Source organism: Saccostrea cucullata, unplaced genomic scaffold, assembly GCF_032062105.1.
Source record: "Saccostrea cucullata isolate Sc308-1 unplaced genomic scaffold, CSIRO_AGI_Scuc_v1 ctg1055, whole genome shotgun sequence".
Lineage (NCBI taxonomy): Eukaryota > Metazoa > Mollusca > Bivalvia > Ostreida > Ostreidae > Saccostrea > Saccostrea cuccullata.
In genome coordinates this window covers 211,119-231,270 of record NW_026929665.1, presented here as the reverse complement: position 1 = coordinate 231,270, position 20,152 = coordinate 211,119, and the positions used below count along the sequence as shown (strand labels likewise).

General features: G+C 32.8%; 1 protein-coding gene across 1 annotated transcript in view; it reads right to left on the bottom strand.

Annotated features, from left to right (window-relative positions):
- The window catches only part of LOC134281650 (UDP-glucose:glycoprotein glucosyltransferase 1-like), a 62,907-nt gene that overhangs the window by 35,691 nt on the left and 7,064 nt on the right, over positions 1-20,152 (bottom strand). The window contains exons 5-21 of the mRNA XM_062764079.1: positions 17,470-17,600; positions 16,715-16,827; positions 16,171-16,345; positions 15,710-15,806; positions 14,465-14,537; positions 14,103-14,203; positions 13,361-13,460; positions 11,706-11,766; positions 11,300-11,452; positions 11,009-11,095; positions 10,674-10,793; positions 9,174-9,395; positions 8,858-8,989; positions 8,400-8,564; positions 7,878-8,001; positions 6,811-6,903; positions 3,909-4,003 (exon numbers count right to left, since the gene is read on the bottom strand). Coding sequence (XP_062620063.1) covers positions 3,909-4,003; positions 6,811-6,903; positions 7,878-8,001; positions 8,400-8,564; positions 8,858-8,989; positions 9,174-9,395; positions 10,674-10,793; positions 11,009-11,095; positions 11,300-11,452; positions 11,706-11,766; positions 13,361-13,460; positions 14,103-14,203; positions 14,465-14,537; positions 15,710-15,806; positions 16,171-16,345; positions 16,715-16,827; positions 17,470-17,600 — 2,042 coding nt within the window. The remainder of the gene's footprint in view (positions 1-3,908; positions 4,004-6,810; positions 6,904-7,877; positions 8,002-8,399; positions 8,565-8,857; positions 8,990-9,173; positions 9,396-10,673; positions 10,794-11,008; positions 11,096-11,299; positions 11,453-11,705; positions 11,767-13,360; positions 13,461-14,102; positions 14,204-14,464; positions 14,538-15,709; positions 15,807-16,170; positions 16,346-16,714; positions 16,828-17,469; positions 17,601-20,152) is intronic.

Sequence of the window (20,152 nt, the reverse complement as noted above, 5' to 3'; positions counted from 1 at the left end):
GTATTAGTACAAACATTGTACATGGAAGATGCTTTTTAGGAATACACCAATAGTTTAGAATAACACTTGGTCAACCTACAAACTTTCTATTAAAAACACAAACTGTAGTTGACAAATAGTTTAGAAGACACATGTAAATTTTAAATTAGATTGGTCAAGAATCAGGATTATTTCTATGACCTTTACTTGTAACTTGGATGTTAAAATAGTTAAAATAGTTTGCTCAATATTGACAATAATCACTGTAGTAATTTGGACCTTTGAAAAATATAATTTTATTAATTTTATTGAAAATACTCTCTGGATTTGTGCATGCATCCATATCTGCATAACATTTCACATATCCACTCAAGATTATTCTAAAAAATATTTAAATTGACCTTTAAAATACAGATAATGCATCAAAAATATAAATGGAACAAGATAAAACAAAGATAAATTTATTAAATAACAAGAGCATACATGTATATAATCAAAAGTGTCTTAAAAGTATTTGATAACAGTATATGGTTGTATACACATGTTCAAAGAGGAATTACTCTTGTTCTGTCAATCAAAATCTTTGTTTGACCTACTTCATAGTAATCAGACTCATAACTAACAGTGTAACACTAACCAGGAAGAATTATTAAACCCAAAGTAACTGCCGTTGTGGTGAATTTACAAATTGGAAACAGCTACATGTATTCAATATCCATGAAAGGTATGAAATCATGTGTCTAAAAGAAGTGCAGTCTTGTTTCTTTTTCTTTTCTTTTTTTTTTCTGAACTATTAATCTTTTTATCATGGATTGATATTGGGCAATAGAAATATAACTGATTTTTAATTATTTTTAGTTTGGAATTCCTACAGAGAAAAATACAAATGGCCACTTCCTGGGCACAAGAGGTCATCACCTGTGACCTTTGTATCAGACCTACCCAGCAATTCTGTAACACCTGTCAAGTAAACCTTTGTGTGGACTGTATCGGTAAACATGTGGACCAGCTCAGTTACCAGTCACATGACATCGTTCCTTTCAAGAACAGGAAAATACAGCTGGTGTTTCCAGAATGTGAACTTCACCTAAACCAGAGATGTGAAGTCCATTGCCAGAAGTGTGATGTTCCTGTATGTCTGAAATGCATGCTTGGCACCCATAATGGTCACATTATTAAGGATATTCCAGAAAATTTCAATGATAAGAAAAAGGAAATAGAAAAAGAAACCCAGGAAATTGAATCCACTATCATTCCAAGGTATCAGAAAGAAAATCTAGAAACAGAAAGTAAATTGTCTAATTTAAAGGCTGAATATGATGAGCTTGAGAAAGAGGCAGAAAAACAGAGAAAATTCTGGCAGCAAGAGGTGGATACCATCTTCAACAAATTTAGTGAGCTAATCAAGTCCAAGAAAGATAATAACCTGGCTGCTCTTGATTCTCATCAGTCAAAACTTAAAAATCTTCTTCCAAAAATGATTCAAACAGTTGAACAAAACAAAGAAATTCTAAAAACTAACAGGATATCTAAAGTGGCTAACTACAAATCCAGTCTAAAGAAATTCAAAGACATGCCTGTTCAACCTACACATACTGATATTAATGTTCCTTCACTAAAAACAAACAAAACACCAGAGAGAGAACTCAGCATAGAAATAGAAGGATACCAGGCTACACTAACACACACATCACTATCCAGTCTGACTGCTGATTCATCCTCATTATCTGTCAGAGGGATAATGGACAAAGCCACAGTGGTGGCCACCATTTCTTCTGGTAAAGAATCTGTAGAGAAAGTGGCATGTGTGGGTAAAGATGAAGCTTGGCTAGCTGACAATAAAGAGTCTTTATACTGCATAAATAAAGACGGGTCTGTAAAGGAATCTGTCCATATATTTGATTCTTTGGGTTTGGGTTTTACTGCTAGAGACATTTCAGTGACAAATCAGGGAGAACTGATATATAGTGATCTTAACTTTAACAGTGGATGTATTTATATTGTTAAAAATGGAAGGTCAGAGGTATTTATCTCCATATCAGGGATTCCAGGTGGACTCTGCTGTACAAGATCAGGTGACATTCTGGTCTGTCTCAGTCTAATGTCTGTAGTCAAGGAGTTTAAACTAAAAATACATTATGAAAATAAAATTGTTTGTTATCAAGGAAAGACAGTCAAACAAGAAATTGAAAAAGATGAACATGGAAAACAAATATTTAAAAATGGTTCTAAAACTCTATTTGTGGATGAAAACATTAATGGAGACATTTGTGTCTCTGATGTTAATGCTAATATGGTGGTTGTGGTAGGCAAAACAGGAAAAGTTCGATTCAGATACGATGGTACATTGGCAGGGATGGCAAATCCATTTCAACCTAAACAAATAGGGACAGATTCTGTGGGTCAGGTCATAGTTGCAGATAATGACAATGCCTGTTTGCACATACTCCATCAAAATGGACAGTTTTTGAGATGTGTGGACAATTGTGGATTAGAGAAACCTTACGGACTGAGTGTGGACAGTGAGGGAAGGTTATGGGTAGGACTTTCTCAGTCAGGAAAAGTGAAAGTAATCAAGTACATGAAATAAATGAAGAATGTACTCCAAAGACAATGGATAGTGACAGAATTCAACTAGTATGGTAAAAAGTCAAACCTCAATATCCTGTACTTGATGGGGATAACAAGAAATAGGAGATACCATAGGATTCAGGATACTGAGATTAAATACATAAAGAAAATGCAGTTTGAGCTTCCTATTCAATTTGACTTTTCCATTTTAACATTGGTATTCAAGATATCAATATTTGAGAAATAAAATCTCAACTGTGCATCTTTATTTTTGGCTGCTGCATTGCATTTACAAGGCTCTTTGCTTATTCTTTGATGTCTGTCAACATTTTTGTATTTGACAACCACTTAAGTACTTTTCAACCTATATGCCTTATATTAGGTACAAACATTGTAAGTGGAGTATGGTTTGAGGAATACACAAATAGTTAAGAACACTTAACCTACAAACTTCATATTAAAACCATATATTAGGTGAACTAAATGAATAGTTAATAGGGAAAGATACATGTTAATTTTAAATTAACTTGGTCAATGAATCAAGATTATTTTTATGACATTTACCTGAAACTTGGATACCCCGTTATTTAAATAATTTGCTCGATAATCAGTCTGGATTTGTGTTTCCAAATTAAAACTGTGAAAGTTACAATCAATGAAATTATGTCTTTTTTCAGGCGTTTACTAGTTTTTATATAATATATATGAATAAAGTATATTTATTTTTTACATATATGTTTACAATTATGATTATTGTTATTAACTTTGAAAATAAGATTTTTCCTATTATTAAGACCAAGTTTGAGATTTCAAAATTACTTTCAAAAAAATTACTTTTATTACATCAGTCAAGGTCAATACAAAAGTTGTACTGCATAAATCTTGTATATATCCTGCACAAATTCTGCAGAAATGTAGTCTAAGTGATATTACTCCAATCCTTTTCTGAATGGATAATATTGTATTTGTTCATAATTTAGCATAATCAAGATTTAGCGCAAATTATAGATATTGAGTTGTTGGCATAATCATGAATTAGCGCTACACATGTTTGTTCTGTATATTCTATTTATAAATTAGTTCTTAGCCGTATTCATGAATTAGAGCATCCTCGTCTGCACCAAAGCCGCTAAAATATGAAGCCCGCTATTTTAAGTACACATACAGTATTGCCTACATCAAATTCATCAAGGACAGTTGTAGCACAAAAAACAAATTTCAGAAATAAACAAAAGAAATAGACAAAAAGGTAGATTTACTGTGGTTTTATAGAAAGCTGGCAGAAGACTTACCATCCTTTAATAGCTAGTTCTGCTTCCCAATATAGTCATTAAAAGAGCAAAAATGCTAATGCTTACCAGTTGCTTGATGGCAGAGTACAGCAGTTCCCTCCCTTTGGGAGTTTCCAGATCACACACCACCCACACAGTGACAGGAAATAAACTCTCCTCATCTGTAAAAGTTGAAAAAATGATGTCAGCATTGGCATAATACTGTATACATGGAAAATTTCACCCCGTTTTATTTTTCTCCCCCTTTTGCCCTAATCACATATGGGCTAGTTCAAAATGGGGCGATTTCAAAGCACAAAGCATAATTTCTTAAGCAGAACTATGACAGGGTGAAATTAAAACAGGGCAGAATTGTTGGCAAGGGTAAAAATAACCCTGTATACAGTATCAGTTTTTCAGGGACAGGGCATTATTTGTGCATATACTCAGTATATGTACTACACTGGAGGTGGAAAAGAACCCTGCTATTTTTGGGTACTAAAATTTCAGACTTAACTAGAAACTCTTGTTGCTACAGCAACAAAAAACGGTCTTCCGTTCTCCTTTATTTATATGCATGAATGAGCTTTCGCCGAGTTGTCGTTTTTGTATCCGGTTGAACTGATATATATTTTGAAACAATAAAGAAGATGCTAAAATATGATGCAAAAAAATGTTTTATAAAGGAAAACTTGAAATTTTATTAATTTGATCACTTTCTGTGACGACCAGAAGTGACGGCGGACAATCTTATCCCCAATGGTTTTGCACACTTATCAAGATCTACCATTCCTAAAAGTTTAGTGTCTTAATCTCTTACCGTTTAAGAGATCTAACTATGATAACTTCTCATTTTGAGGACAGGAAATTACACGACCGGAAGTGAATTTTAAAACAATATTTGAAATTTGTGTAGACATATGCAGTCTGAATAACATATCCAAACATAGGTAATCAGAGATTACAGAGCTCACCTCAACCAATGTTGTCCTTAAGTAAGGCAAATTAAGTCACACAATTAACCAACAAAAAGAGTACATCCAAAAATGCAAAATTTATGCAATTTTGATACTTTGGAATAGACCTATATAAAAACTTAAAACTAGTTCTTCATCATGAAAATGTAATTAAAATCCAGCATCTGAAGCAAGATTGAGAGTTTTCATCCCTTGATGCATCATTTGTGCAACTTTGGTTTATATAAGCCTTATAGTTTCTTGGTGATAGACCTGCACCCATAACTTTTACAAGGTCTATTATCTGGAAAATGTATGTCAAGTTCAGCATCTGAAGCAAGTCCATTAGTGTGCATCCTAAGATGTATCATCCATGCAAGTTTGTTCAACATAGAGCACAAAGTTACTTGGAAATGAAACCTGTATAAAAAACTAACCTTTTCAGTAATCCGGAAAATGTAGGTCAGATTCAGCGTCTGAAGCCAGCCTAGTAGAATGCACCCTTAGATGTACCATCCATGCATGTTTAGTCATTATAGGGTTCATAGTACCTTGGAAATGAAACCTGCACCAAAAACTTTAACCTGTTCACTCAACCGGAAAATGTAGGTCAGATTCAGCATCCGAAGCAAGTCTTGTAATATGCATCCTAAGATGTATCATCCATGCAAGTTTGGTCATTATATGTCTCATAGTAACTTGGAAATGAAACCTGCACCAAAAACTTTAACCTGTTCACTCAACCGGAAAATGTAGGTCAGATTCAGCATCCGAAGCAAGACTGGTAGTATGCATCCTAATATGTACCATCCATGCAAGTTTGGTCATTATATGTCTCATAAAAACTTGGAAATGAAACCTGCACCAAAAACTTTAACCTGTTCACTCAACCGGAAAATGTAGGTCAGATTCAGCATCCAAAGCAAGTCTAGTAGAATGCATCCTAAGATGTACCATCCATGCAAGTTTGGTCGTTATAGGGCTCATAGTATCTTCAAAATGAAACCTGCACCAAAAACTTTAACCTGTTCACTCAACCGGAAAATGTAGGTCAGATTCAGCATCAAAAACAAGTCTGGTAGTATGCATCCCAAGATGTACCATCCATGCAAGTTTGGTCAACATAGGGCTTATAGTTACTCGGAAATGAGACCTACACCAAAAACTGCACCAAAAATGTTAACCTGGACCAAAAACATTAACCTGGTCATTCCTTTGCTGAAATTGCAGCATCTGAAACTTTGACTGGTACAATGAAACACACTAGAAACATCTTCCATGCATGTCTAATCAATATAGGACAAAGTACTTAAAAAGAAAACTGCTCTAAAAAACTTAACCTTAACCCGGGACGCCGACGCCGAGTGTATCACATAAGCTCCCCCCAACTTCGTTGAGGTGAGCTAAAAATCATAACAAATACTTTATTTATAAAAAGTATAAATGGGAGAGAAAAATACTCAAATTATGTAGTTTTTCTCTTATAACCGGAAGTTGTCGTTTTTGTTTCCGTTGGGACTGATATATTTCGAAACTACAAATAAGATGCTATAGAGTGATGCAAAAAAAATTTCATAAAGGAAAAGTTAAAATTTTCGATTTGTTTGATCACTTCCTGTGACGACCAGAAGTGACGGCGGACAATCTTAACCCAAATGGATTTGCCTACTTATCAAGGTCTATCATCCCAGTAAGTTTGGTGCCTTAATCTCTTACCGTTTCTGAGATCTCACTCGGATTAAATATTTTTGAAAGAAGCGGAAATCGGACATATCTGACGACCGGAAGTGAATTTTGAAAAAAATGAAAAAACCGTCTTGGGGTATTTTTATTCTCTATCATCCCTGAAAATTTCAGGAAAATCCGTCCAGCCATCTCTGAGAAATCCTGCCGACAAGATTTGGGGAAAAAAATAATAAGAAGAATAATAATAATAAGAAAAAACAGTAGAATCACTATAAGGTCTTCCGTCTGAAACGGAAGACCTTAATAAATTCTGTAGCCTCATACATTTTGACTTTAAGACATCTCACCTTTCCTGGTGAGATATTTCATATCTCGAGCCATGACGGCCGTGATCTCTCCTGAGCTCTTTTGATAGAGACTGTCCAGACTTAGTGTATCATCTAAAAAATAAATACAATCCCTACATGTACAGTAAAATGTTGTTATGTAAAGAGGTAATCATTATTTAAGAAATTATTAGAAATAAAATATCAATTTTAGAGTTTCATTGGGATATGACATGAAGTCGGTCACGTGATCAAATTCTATAACGCCCGAAGGGTGGTATTGCACATTAAAAACACTCAGTGAGGATAGTATTAAATTCATTTGCATTTTAAAATCATTTTATTTCTATTTAATTTACTGTCTTGCAATTGACTTAATAATTAAAATGAAGAATTTATATTTTAAAAATTTGGGAAATTCATTAGAACAGGCCCCAGGATAATGAAACAGACTTAGAATTATGTCAAATTCTCAATTGCTTATAAAATATTTATTAATTTTGGAAATGATCTCAAAATTTGCAAATAAATTTTTTTTATGAATCAATACTGAAACATATTTGAATTTTGATCTGTTTGCCTTCCATAAAATTAAAGTACAACATGAAACTTTTGACTTAAGCTTAAGATGGTTCATGATCCCAGGGCCAAAACTCCTCTGAAATCTATTTGCATCATCATGGAACCAAGATTACTTGTATTTCCATCAGTTTTATTCTGGCTAAGATAAATAAATAGTGTGTTTCCTATTCCAACCAGAAAAAAATTAAGGTAGGTAGCTATAGGTAGGGAAAACATTTCATTTTAATATTTTATTAGCAAACCTGCTGTCATTTTTTTACTATGGAAATCTTTGTCAAAACACTTTGCTTCATGTGCATAGGATATGCCTTTTCTCATACACAGATGGATTTCTAATAGCAAAACTGTAATTGTTTACTATCAGAAAGATATAGGTGGATAATTTTTTTAGGTTCAGCTCATGTATTTTAGGGTTGGTCGGGGAACCAGAAACACACAATTTATTTGAAAACTGATTGTTATAGAAAAACATAACTTCACAAAGATATATAAATATGCCCACTGACCAACTGTAGTGGTGAAATCCAGGGATTTTTTGGGAGGGGAGAGAACCCTCGAGTTCAACCTTGGTAGAACATGTTCTTTTTCCATCAGGTACTCAAGTATGTTCATATAGTCATGGAGATTTCCCTGATTTTTGAAAACAAAACAGTTTTAACTGTATTTCAATCAAGTTTCTCACTCAAAGTATATCAAAGTTTCAAATTACAGAGCAAATTTTCATAAACCACTAAAGACTCTAAACGTAAATATCATGAATTCTATAAACTCATTTTCAGTTAACTTTTTAAATTTATTTAAACAATTATATCTAAATGTACACACTATTCAAAATACACAAAAGAAGCTTTCATTTAAAACCTTGTTTTTTATTAAATTTAAAATGAAAAGTTATTCATTCAACTCAGTTTTTGCAAGGAATACAAGTACACTGCATAAGAATTAAAATTTTATCTACCCCCTTTACTTACCTGGTAGACAGCTTCCTGGATGTCTGGGGTCTGCCACCCCCCCCCCCCTTTACTTACTTGGTAGACAGCTTTCTGGATGTCCGGGGTCTGTGTCATTATCTGAGAGACCACACCCTCCTCAAAAGTATCTTCTGTCAGGAAGGACTTCTTTAATGGATTCCCATTCAGCAGGACCTGTGGGAAATTCCCTAGTCCAGACTTCTCCACATAATCTTTTGCTGCCTGATGAAAAAAGACTAACATTTCATATCCTGTTTTCCCAATAAGTCAAAAAACTTCAGTTATTTTAAAAGAAATACTTGTAAATTTTAATCTCAGTAAAGCTTGCAACAAGAATTTTAAATCTCAATCTTAAACCAAATTTGAAAATGTGATATGGGGCTTTACATGGATATTTTAAAAACAATTTCATCTTGTAAAATAATGCATCTTAATTCTTTTAAATTCTATTAAAAAATTAAGCTAAGTAGATTTTTGCTTTATTCATAATATTCTTGATTTAATTTCCATCTTACTCTTCTGAGAATGTCGTATTCATCACTATCTTTGTCAAACACTTCCTTCATATCTGCATCAGCATACTTCTTTTTGAATTCTTTTATAACCAGCTTGGCTGTAATTTCTTCTCCCTTGGCCTTTTCGTAAATCTGAATATAAATATAAACTCTAGTACAAACATACATGTTTAATACAAAATAATTGTATTCTATTCAAATAAAATGTCATGTTTTTCAATTTTCTAGTTCTGTTCCTACAGTTTTGATGTCCATTTTCTCCAAGAATCAAAATAAATTATTGTTTTTTTGGAAGAGTGGGTATATTTCTACTTACATCTGTGACAAATGAAAGAGCTTTGGGGAAATCATGTTCCTGTCTTATGTAGTCAAACGCTCTAGAGATCGCAATGCTAGCATCTTCATGAGGATCTGCTTCCAGGTCAAAGTTCACAACAAACACAACGCTCAGTCTGATTGGAGCACTGTGTACCAGGAAAGCCTCAGCCATTTTGATAAGTTCTATGTCAGTTTGTCTTGTAGGATCCACAAAAAATACCTAAAAATCAATTCAAAGGTAAATCATTCAAACATTAATGATTTTGGGGCTGCATTAAAGACCATAGCAGCCTGTCAGCTAGGTTATATATCTTGGTATTATTAAATGTTACGAATGAATTACTGTAACCATTAATCATGTCCAAGAAATTTTAGTGAGGTTTGCAACAGCCTCATCATTGCAAATATTTCTCAATGCAAACCAATCCTTTAAGTCTCTATTTCTATTAAAGGTACTTGGACACAGGTTTGAAGTTAATATTTTCTGTATAATATCACGAATTATATATTTTAATAGTATTTCACACAAATTTTGATTAAAAATCTTATTTCATTTAAAAGTTATAAAAAACTTCAAATTTTTCGGCGGGTTTGATTGACATATCCTTGCACTTTCACAAAGAACTTTATTCAGTAATAACCATTATTTGCCCCACAAATCAAACTTTGATGGAGATACATTTAATTAAGTTCTTAAACAGGGGAGTATATGCTGACTTCAAAGCACTGAATATTTTTATAAGTAATGACGCCGTATTTACGTAATGACGTCACAAATATGACATAAATTTAAGTTTTTTATGAATTTTACAGAAAAATGTACATTTTTCCTTGATATTTTGAGTTAAAGTCACCGAGCGCATGTGTGTTCAGGATCAATATTTTGATATACTGTGTAGAATGATAATATCAATGAAATATGTCAATATTGTTCCTGAACAAACTTGCGCTCTATAAATTTTAAAGCCAAAATTGTGGAAATTTTGTCCATTTTGTCCTCTTTCTGAAAGAGGATATAAAATCGGACTAGTTTGTGACGTCATAAAAACAAAAATTGTGAATACACTGCTTTGACACTATAATATTTTCTGTTAATATATATTTCTCATACAATTTATTGAATTCAGCACATTTCAGGAAGTTTTCAAAATTTGACTTTAATGGGGGCAAATATATGTAATATACCGCATATAGTTCTTTTAACTTTTTTCTTAATCCTTAGGAAAAGTGGCAATCTTGTTATATGCTATTAAAATATATAAGTCGTAATATTATAGAGAAATAATTAACTTCAAATCTGTGTCCAAGTACCTTTAACATCAGATCCAAAATAAGCGTGATCACAAAAATAAATCATAGCAAACTCGTTTACCCGCAGTAAATCGTGAAATAAAGTTGTCGCAAATAAAAGTTGGTTTACAGTATTGTGCACAGTTTGCGATAATATAAATAAAACATTATCCTGATTATTATTAGGAAACAATCTTCTGATAATTACCAGGTGGAAGAAGTTTTTGGCTACGTGTCGCAGCATTCCCGGGAAGGTCGGCCTCAGAATATCCTGGACACTGCTCGGCCAGTTTTTGTACTTCTTGTCATTTTCAAGGTCATTCAAAAACTGTCAAGGTCAAATATTTTCAAAATCACATGCATGTACAACAATTCAAATGTACCAATTATTTTCAGACATTTTAAAAATACAGCCAATATTTTTAACATTTAATAGTCTGCTTTAATTCTGAAATTATATTTGGAAACAATAGGTAATTATTAAGAACCACAATTCTTATATCATTGTTAAAATGTTTAAGACAAAAGGTTTTAATGGTGTACCTGTATAGCTGTGTGTCTAATATCCAAAGCAAACTCCTTTGAATCTCCTCCTAGGTCCAAACGCATGAACTTTTCTAATTCATCACCCTATAATTTAATCACAATTTTTTTATTTCTGAATACAACCCTTGATAAAAAGTTCCTAGACAAAAAGATAAATTCTTACATTTTGAATCTATTTTTGTCACTGCTGTTTAAATATTTGGTGACAAAATAAATTTAAAAAGTACAGGAAGATAAAATTACAATACAAACCATCCCCCTGAGGATAAAATATAGCTAACAACTCGCCTTGAATCCCATTGAGAAGAGCCCCTCCATAATTCTGGCCTCTGATTTCATTAGATCCAGGAGTGTGTATATATCATAGACCTCCATCTCAACAGGAATGCCATTCAAAAACATGGCCGACTCTCCAGTACCAATATTCAGATCATCAAAATTCTAAAAATGTCACTCAAAAAGTTTAGCAGTTTCATGTATTTACATCTAGTAAGTTAGATTCAGGAACAAATATGCATAAATTCAATCTATTACATTTTTCTTTTCAGGACGTTTAAACTTTACAACATTTAATAAAGACTTTTTGTGTCCTCAACAGACTTCATAGATTGACCATCAATAAACCAAAAAAATTCCAAGTTTTTCTGTTCTTGTTTGAAATTCTCAAAAACTATACACGTATTAGCAAACCTACCTTTCGGTTCTGAGATATTTCATTTTTGACCTCACTCTTCACAGCAACTTTTGACAAAGACCTACAATTTTGATATAAAATGAAAGAAAGATTGACATATCCATTTGACCAGAATTGTTCCTAGGTTAAATGTCAAGGACATGAGGTCAAAATTGATAGTACATGTACTTCTTGAAAATTATTGTCACAAATGAAGTACAAGGAAAATAAGAAAGCTGTTTCTTCTCTCATTAAAAAAATTAACAATGTTAAAAAAATTGGAAAGTACGAGGGTTGTTAGAAAAGTTCGCGGACACATTGAATTACAGAAAATCTATTGTTTACTGTGACGTATGACCTATGACTGAATGAATTCCTACATTTTGTTTATTGGTATGTAAAAAATCAGGTCAATATAATAAAATCTTAAAATTTTACAACTATTTTTACTATGGGGTTATGGGATTCACGGAGCAATCACTTGACGTAAGGCGACGTGACAACCAGATTTCAACCCTTTAAGCTTTGTCTCAGTTCTATGAATCTTTAATTTCTTTATATTTTTCTCATATTTTTTCTACTTTAAAATTAAATACCTATATCAAGACATGTTACTTTTCAACTATAATGTCTTTTTATCTGTTTCGGATATTATTGAGATCTTAAAAAATAAAAAGGCTGTGGATTCAATCGATCAGGTATGGAAACTATGCAAAACATAGGCAAAAGCAACGTCCATGCGATAGAGGGGTATTGAAGTATCGATGTAGTTAATCATTTAAAATGTTTCTCCTTCCATTCTTATGAAGCTACAACCACTTGAAAACTTGTTCTTTGTATGTGTAGGATATTCCCAGCAGCATCTTAAACATTTTAGTCTCTTTTTAGACATTTTCCTGTCTGCACACATAATTTTTACGTAGTGCACTGCTCCATGACGCTCAATGACGTTCCGATTTTTGGCTGTGTTCTTACGCGTTGATCATTTATAAACAGCTATAAAACAGCCATATACCCTCCAATTTAGTTCAAAATTTTTCCCAGTGACGTTTCCTGCATACTTTAGCGGCAGGTAAAATATCATAAATCTCTTGGCACTACAATTGTGCAAGTTTTAATTTTAATAAAGAGTCTTTGTGATGTAAACGTGCCACAATGCAGCATGCTCCGTGAAGCAAGATTTATCAAAATAAAAATGCCGTATATTTTTCAATAATCACCGGAGAGCACCAAATTCTTGTATACTTATTGGAAAATATGTCAAGATTATATCTGGAAAGTTTGACCGGTTTCATGGAAATAGCGCGATCACAATAGAACTTGTCCGCGAACTTTTCTAACACCCCTCGTACATGTTCATGTAGATTAAACTTCAAAGTCAAGGCCAGGAGGTCAAACAACATACTACATTTGGAAAGTTCTTGCTACAGATAACAAATGTAAAATATGAATTCAAAGCTCAATTTTTTCTCATTTAAAAGATATGATCAAGGTTAAATTTTTTTGAGACAGACACACAAAAGGACAGACAGAAGAATGACATTTAATTTCCCTGCTACATAGCAGTAAAATGAATACAGACAATTGGCAAACAAGTATCCATAAAAGGACACTTGCAAATATATTTCATGACTACTAAGTAGTGGTCAAAGTATTAAAATAAGCATGAGCCCTACCTAGTTTTGGAGGGGAAGTTCTGGCTGAGGTCCTGTAACACTTTAATCTGGTCGTCTCTGTCTGCACTCAGGACTTTCTGGGCAGTCTGGTAACTCAGATCTGTCAAATCAAATTGTAAAAGATGCAATGTTTTCGTGTGTTATTTTGAAGCAATGGTTAGGGTCTGATGATACCTTTCAAATATATCTGTTTCTATCCCTTGTATGTACATGTAAAAAAAGTATTTATACATTTCACATCTTCTTTACTATTTCAAAATGACTTAAAATTACAGAGACAAAAAATTATGATATCAGCAATTCAAAGGCAAAGGGGATTTTCAAATGGGATTTTATAGGATATGAAGTCCTCTGCAATCTTGTACAAATGCCTGGGTATATCCCTCTATTTTCTTGTGTGGAAACATACATGTACTACGGAAGAATATTTCAAACACAATTTATCGGGGGAAAAATTTTGAATGCATATTATGTATTGAGAAATGTTTCATCTAACTTCACACTGCAGCCAAAATTGAACATCTCAAATATGTGGAAAGTTGAAAATTTGCTTCAAAATTTGAAATAACAAATTTTAGACTCAGATTCACATCAACAAACAGAACAATGGACACGTCCCTTGTATTCATATACTGGTGCATGACATACAAACGATAAATGAAGTGTGCATGGACTTAATTTTATTCAAAGAGACTTGTAAATAAACAAAAACCCACCAGCCTTTTCAGCAGACAGAACTGACCTTGGAGCTCCCACACTTTGAGGGCTGCTAATTCTGATGACGAGGCAACCAAATGATTTCTCAGCTTCTTCAAATCAGCTTTCTGCTCGGGGTACAGCTCTCTGTTAAATATATACAGGAACTGGGTGTGTAATTACAAGATACATGTTACCACGAGACTTGCCATCAGCATACATTCATAAAATTTATAGATTCCAAGACTTAAGAAGGAAGGGGAAGGGGACTTATACTTGTATATGAATATCTAAATGTATGTGAAAGCATGCATACTTGCTTTTGATTTCAAACTTTTAAATTACAATTTCTATTTGTTTTTACAATTTGGTCCACAGGATCAGACATATAAATTCCATTCTGCTCACTTGAGTTTGGCAAAGTCAAATCCCTGAACTACATCATCTAGCTGGTCCTCTTCCTCTGTGCTTGTTCCCTCCCCTACAATATGTCAGATAAACTTTTAAATAAAGGTTGCTCTTATTTACCCATTATAATTACGCTTGCAAAGTCTTACCGACCAAACATTTTACCTGCTAATACCTTGAAATGTCATACATTTTATGTAGTAAAGTTTAATACTTTCACTAAAACTAATTACATGTACATGTAATTGATATATTCATATTTTTCAATTCCTTTTGGCTTTTTGCCAAACAATTCAAGAATCACACAAGGTAGTTTTGATTAGTGTCTAGAAAGCTTTATCAATATTTTTATTCAATCTTGAAGATTAGCAATAGAGCCCTAAAACCAAGCAATATCAGGAAAGTGTGCAGAATCTTGGTGAATATTACGGCAGAAAATCTGAAGCTGTAAATACAGGAGGTGGAGAAAGTAGAAGAATCAAAGTCTTGGTATAACTTAATCCCTGCCCATAATCTACTAGACTGTTGTTGAAAAATAGTCGTCTCTGAATACTCTTTATTTGTAACTAGTGACAAATCATCTAAAGTAAGAGTTTTAACTGGTGATAAAAGTTCAAAGCAAAAAAGCACATACAGTGTACTTATGTGATATTCTGTTAGGCTGATGAGTTTAGAATTGTCAATTAGTGTCAACTTGGTTCCATTTTCCTTTTGGATACTATAGGTAATTCTATATTTTTGCTTAGTATAAAAGTGATTCTAACTACTTTATATACATACTACCTACCTGGCATCTGAACATTTATAACCTGAATGCTTACCTTTTACTAAAGTGAAAGATAGAAATCAAGTTACACTTTAGAATGATGTAACAGACATCTTATGAAGACAACACTGTTCTAGACAGGATTCATGTAAACATTTCATAAAAATAGCAGACTCAAATGTTTAGACTTAGAAAGTTTTCTTCTCACATGCACATTTCAACTCTTTGCAAGAATTGCAAGATATTTGATTATAAGTGCAATGATATTTGATCATATACATTTTTCTAAAATAAATGAGTACTCAACAACTCTCATGAAAAAAAATCAAAAAAATTTAAGTAGAAACCATGTCAGTTTTAAAAATGAATTGCTTCAAACAAATTAAAATGAAAGATGTAAACTCAAATTGCAGAAAAGGTTCTTGATACATGTACATCCCCCTATCAAACCTTGAATTCAGCTCTTCCTTCATGTTTACCTTCTATTTTGGTGTCGTCCTTTGCTTTGTACTCTGTGCTTTTAATTGCTAACTCTACACCATAACCAGACAGACGTGTCTTCTCCTCAGAAGGGTTCTATCAAACAAGTAACAGCAATTATTGTAAACGACTAGTCACACTTTTGATTTTTTTTTTAATCATTGAAAGTATTATTTTTAGCTTAAACAATCAATAACAATAACATTGATTTACTTCATCCTGCAAAATAAATATGAAAATTTTCTTTTTGTACACACTCTGTAATTATTCATAAATAGAATGCAAATTTGGCAATTGAAATTTTATTGGCTTCCTACAAAACCGCTAAAATAAGCCAAAGTTAGCACCCCACTAAAAATATCCACTATACGGTAACTAAAACTTTGAAAAAACATTTGCTTTACATATCTTCATGTATAAAAATTGCTATAGAATCCAAGAAGAAAATGAAACTGAATACCTTCACAAAATGTCTTAATACATAGGAAACTTCATTTTTCTTGGACAGAGATTTGAGTTTTTGATGAATCTCTGTAAACCCTGGCATCCCAAGTTCACCATACAGAACAGCCACCACATTCTTATTTCCTGTCCCAGGGTATACGTGATCAAACTTGTATATGGAGGATTTGGGTCTACAAGGAAAAGCACTTCATAAAGCTTTTATTGCCAAGATATTTATACTTTTTAATGCATTCATAATACACTCAAAATATCAGAAAAAGAATGGTACATTTTTCCTAGCATTTACACATCTGTTTATCATAAATTCAGGCTTATACAATCATATAAAACAAACTAAGTCTAGCCATCGACAATAAAATTTTGACTTTCAAACTTCTGTTTACCCTAATGTAAGGTACATGTATCATGGTTCAAATGTCTTGATAACTTGAAGTTTTCATAGAAAGAAACACAGAAAGAATAAGTATCCCCTACTTCCTCTCTTTTTCTCATATTACTGTATACAAAACATTCAGAGATAGAACTTCTATTTATTTTACTTGTTTGCAGCTGTTTTGATGACATCATCAATGTTGCTGACATCACATATCTTCTCTCCGTTGATGCTAACAAACATATCACAGTCCTCTGGAGCCGGCTCCTCCTTAGACATCTACAGACAGACATACAAAGCTTAACAAATCATTAAATGGATGACAGATACTTCTACAATCTGCATTGATTACTAATTGGAAGTTTCCATTCGATGGACATTGCGTTCTGGTTCTAATTTTTAATATTGTTGAAAGTTTAAAAACGAGTCAAAATCATGGGTTTTCTTTTCATATGAAAGATATTCACATCCTAAAGTGAAGAACTTAGCAAAGTTTGACAAACTTGACTGATCTATATAAAATCAAGAAAGATTTAAACTACACACACACCATTGCCAAAGAAACTAAGATTGTATATCAATTTATTCAATCACTTTATGACTATGCATTTTTAAGTGATCCATAATGACAATTATCTTTTACTTTTAAACTTGATGCTGCATGAAGCTTTCTGCTCCTTGAAAGAAGACATGACCTTAACCTTCAACAAATTCTCTACAACTGTAAACAGACAACAGTACAAAAAGGCCCTCCCCTCTTCTTTTCCCATTGATTTTTCCCCCCTCCCCAATAAATGAAAAAAAAATCCAGTGACTACTAGTAGTTCTATCACAACCAAACTGTGCTGATAAAAAAAAGGCATCAGAAATGTAATTTTTACTTTTGGATAAAAGTTTGTTAAAGATTTTTATTTGACTTACCTGTTGAAAGTTTTCTATAGCTGGAGAGAAACTTCGTAACGACAAAGAAAACTTCATCAATCTGATGTGTAAGGGAGATAACACTTTGCCAGCATATTTTTGAATTAAGTGGTAGTTTGATTCTGCAGTATCTAGAAAAAATTGAAATATCCAAAATACATGATTAGTATATTTATTCTAATAAGCATCCTTGCTCTTTTAAGAGCTAATATAAATAAAATTTTAAATAGATCATTCCTCAGAACTTAACAATTATGTATAAATACATTGAGTTTTGAAGTTTTACGGTAAAACTTTGTTTTATATTTATGCTTATGTAGTATGTTTTTTAGCTCACCTGAGCTGAAAGCTCAAGTGAGCTTTTCTGATCACGTTTTGTCCGTCTGTCTGTATGTCTAGCTGTCCATCTGTCTTTAAACTTTTCACATTTTCATCTTCTTCTCAAGAACTACTGGGCCAATTTAAACCAAACTTGCCACAAAGCATCCTTAGGTGAAGGGGATTCAAGTTTGTTCAAATGAACAGCCACGCCCTCTTCCAAGAGGAGACAATTATGAATTAGTGAAAAATTAATGGCATTTTAAAAAAACCTTCTTCTCAAGAACCACTAGACCAGGAAAGATGAAACTCATGTGGAATCATCCTCAGGTAGTGTAGATTCAAGTTTGTTCAAATCATGACCCCCAGGGGTAGGGTGGGACCAAAATGGCCGACCAAAGTTTTACATAGAAATATATAGGAAAATTCTGTAAACATCTTCTCAAGAATAACAAAGCCATGATTGATCATATTTATATGGAACCATCCTCAGGTAGTGTAGATTCAAATTTGTTCAAATCATGACCCCGAGGGTTGGGCGGGGCCACAATGGCCCACAAAAGTTTTACATAGAAATATATAGGAAAATTCTGTAAAAATCTTCTTCTCAAGAATAACAAAGCCATGATTGATCACATTTATATGGAAGCATTCTCAGTTAGTGTAGATTCAAATTTGTTCAAATCATGACCCCCAGGGTTTGGGTGCCAGGCCACACTGGTTGACTTAAGTTTAACATAGAATATATAGTAAAATTCTTTAAAAATCTTCTCAAGAATAGCAAAGCCATGATTGGTCATACATGTATTTATATGGAAGCATTCTCAGGTAGTGTAGATTCAAGTTTGTGCAAATCATACCCTCTCCCCTTTAAGGAATGGTTGGGACTACATTTGGGTTTAAACTTTTCAATAATAAACTAATTTCTGCTAGCCAGAGTGCTCAGGTGAGCGATATGGCCCATGGGCCTCTTGTTTTTAAGGGGGCCCTCTACAACGTCACAACATGGCGTACTTCCGTAAAAACGCCATTTTGATCCCAAATGATCAGGTTCAAATTCACTTAACACCGATAAATCACTGAGTATAACACAACATGCGATATTGTGGATGGAATGTACATTATATCACATCAATTAATACAGTGTATTGCCCAATACGTATCCTTTCTTTAAAAATGAATTGCTTGTCAATTTATTCAATTTTTACTTATTTAATTATTAAATAATACATTTACAAACTTATTAGAATAAGATTTTAGGTGAGAAAAAAAATGATATAAAACATGGCCTGTCCATATGCTAATTCATAAATGCCAAATAGGATTTCAACCCAAGGCTAGAACATCTGATCATATGTTTGTACTGAAAACTCTAATTCAAAAATATAACTCCTCTAACTCAAAATTGTACACCTGTTTTATTAACTTTTCGAAAGCTTTTGATACAGTACTTCACTCGGCCTTATTATATAGACTATCTCAGATTGATATTAGAGGTCCTTTTTACTATGTCATTAAGAGCATGTACACCTCAAATAATTTACATATTCGAATTGGTAATAAACTTACTAAAAGCTTCATCCCTGAATTAGGGGTAAGGCAGGGGGATAATTTGAGTCCAAACTTGTTTAAAATCCTTATTAATGAACTACCAGATATGTTTAACAGTGAAGATGATCAAGTATATTTGAATAATGAACCTCTTAGTTGTCTTCTCTATGCTGATGATCTTGTTTTATTATCATCTTTTCCAAAAAGCCTACAGAATTGTTTGAACAAGCTGGCCACTTTTTGTGATAAATATTGTCTTACTGTAAATTTGAAAAAAACAAAAGTTGTAATCTTTTACAAAAATGCATGACTCACAAATTTACATTTTATATATAAAGGTCATGAAATTGAGTGTACGTACATTGTCATATAAGTATCTAGGGGTTTTATTCAATGCATCTGGTTCATTTCCTTCAAATTTTTTCGTCTTTTTGTACACACTCTGTAATTATTCATAAATAGAATGCAAATTCAATTGAAATTTTATTGGCTACAAAACCGCTAAAATAAGCCAAAGTCAATGTCAGTATGATTTATATAAGCGTGGTTTGAAAGCTTTCTTTAAATTGGTAAAATGTTTTGGTAATACCAAACCAAATGCAAATATCTTGTTACATCTTTTTGATCATACTGTAAAACCTGTTGTTTTATATGGAAGTGAGATTTGGGGTACTATAAACACAGAATCTGCAGTTGTTAAAAGGACAAATTATGAAATAGAAAATTCCTTTAAAAAGTTATTTAGTGATAAACTACATATCAAAGCTCTAAAATATATTTGTGGGGTTCACAAGAAAGCTTCTAACCACGCTGT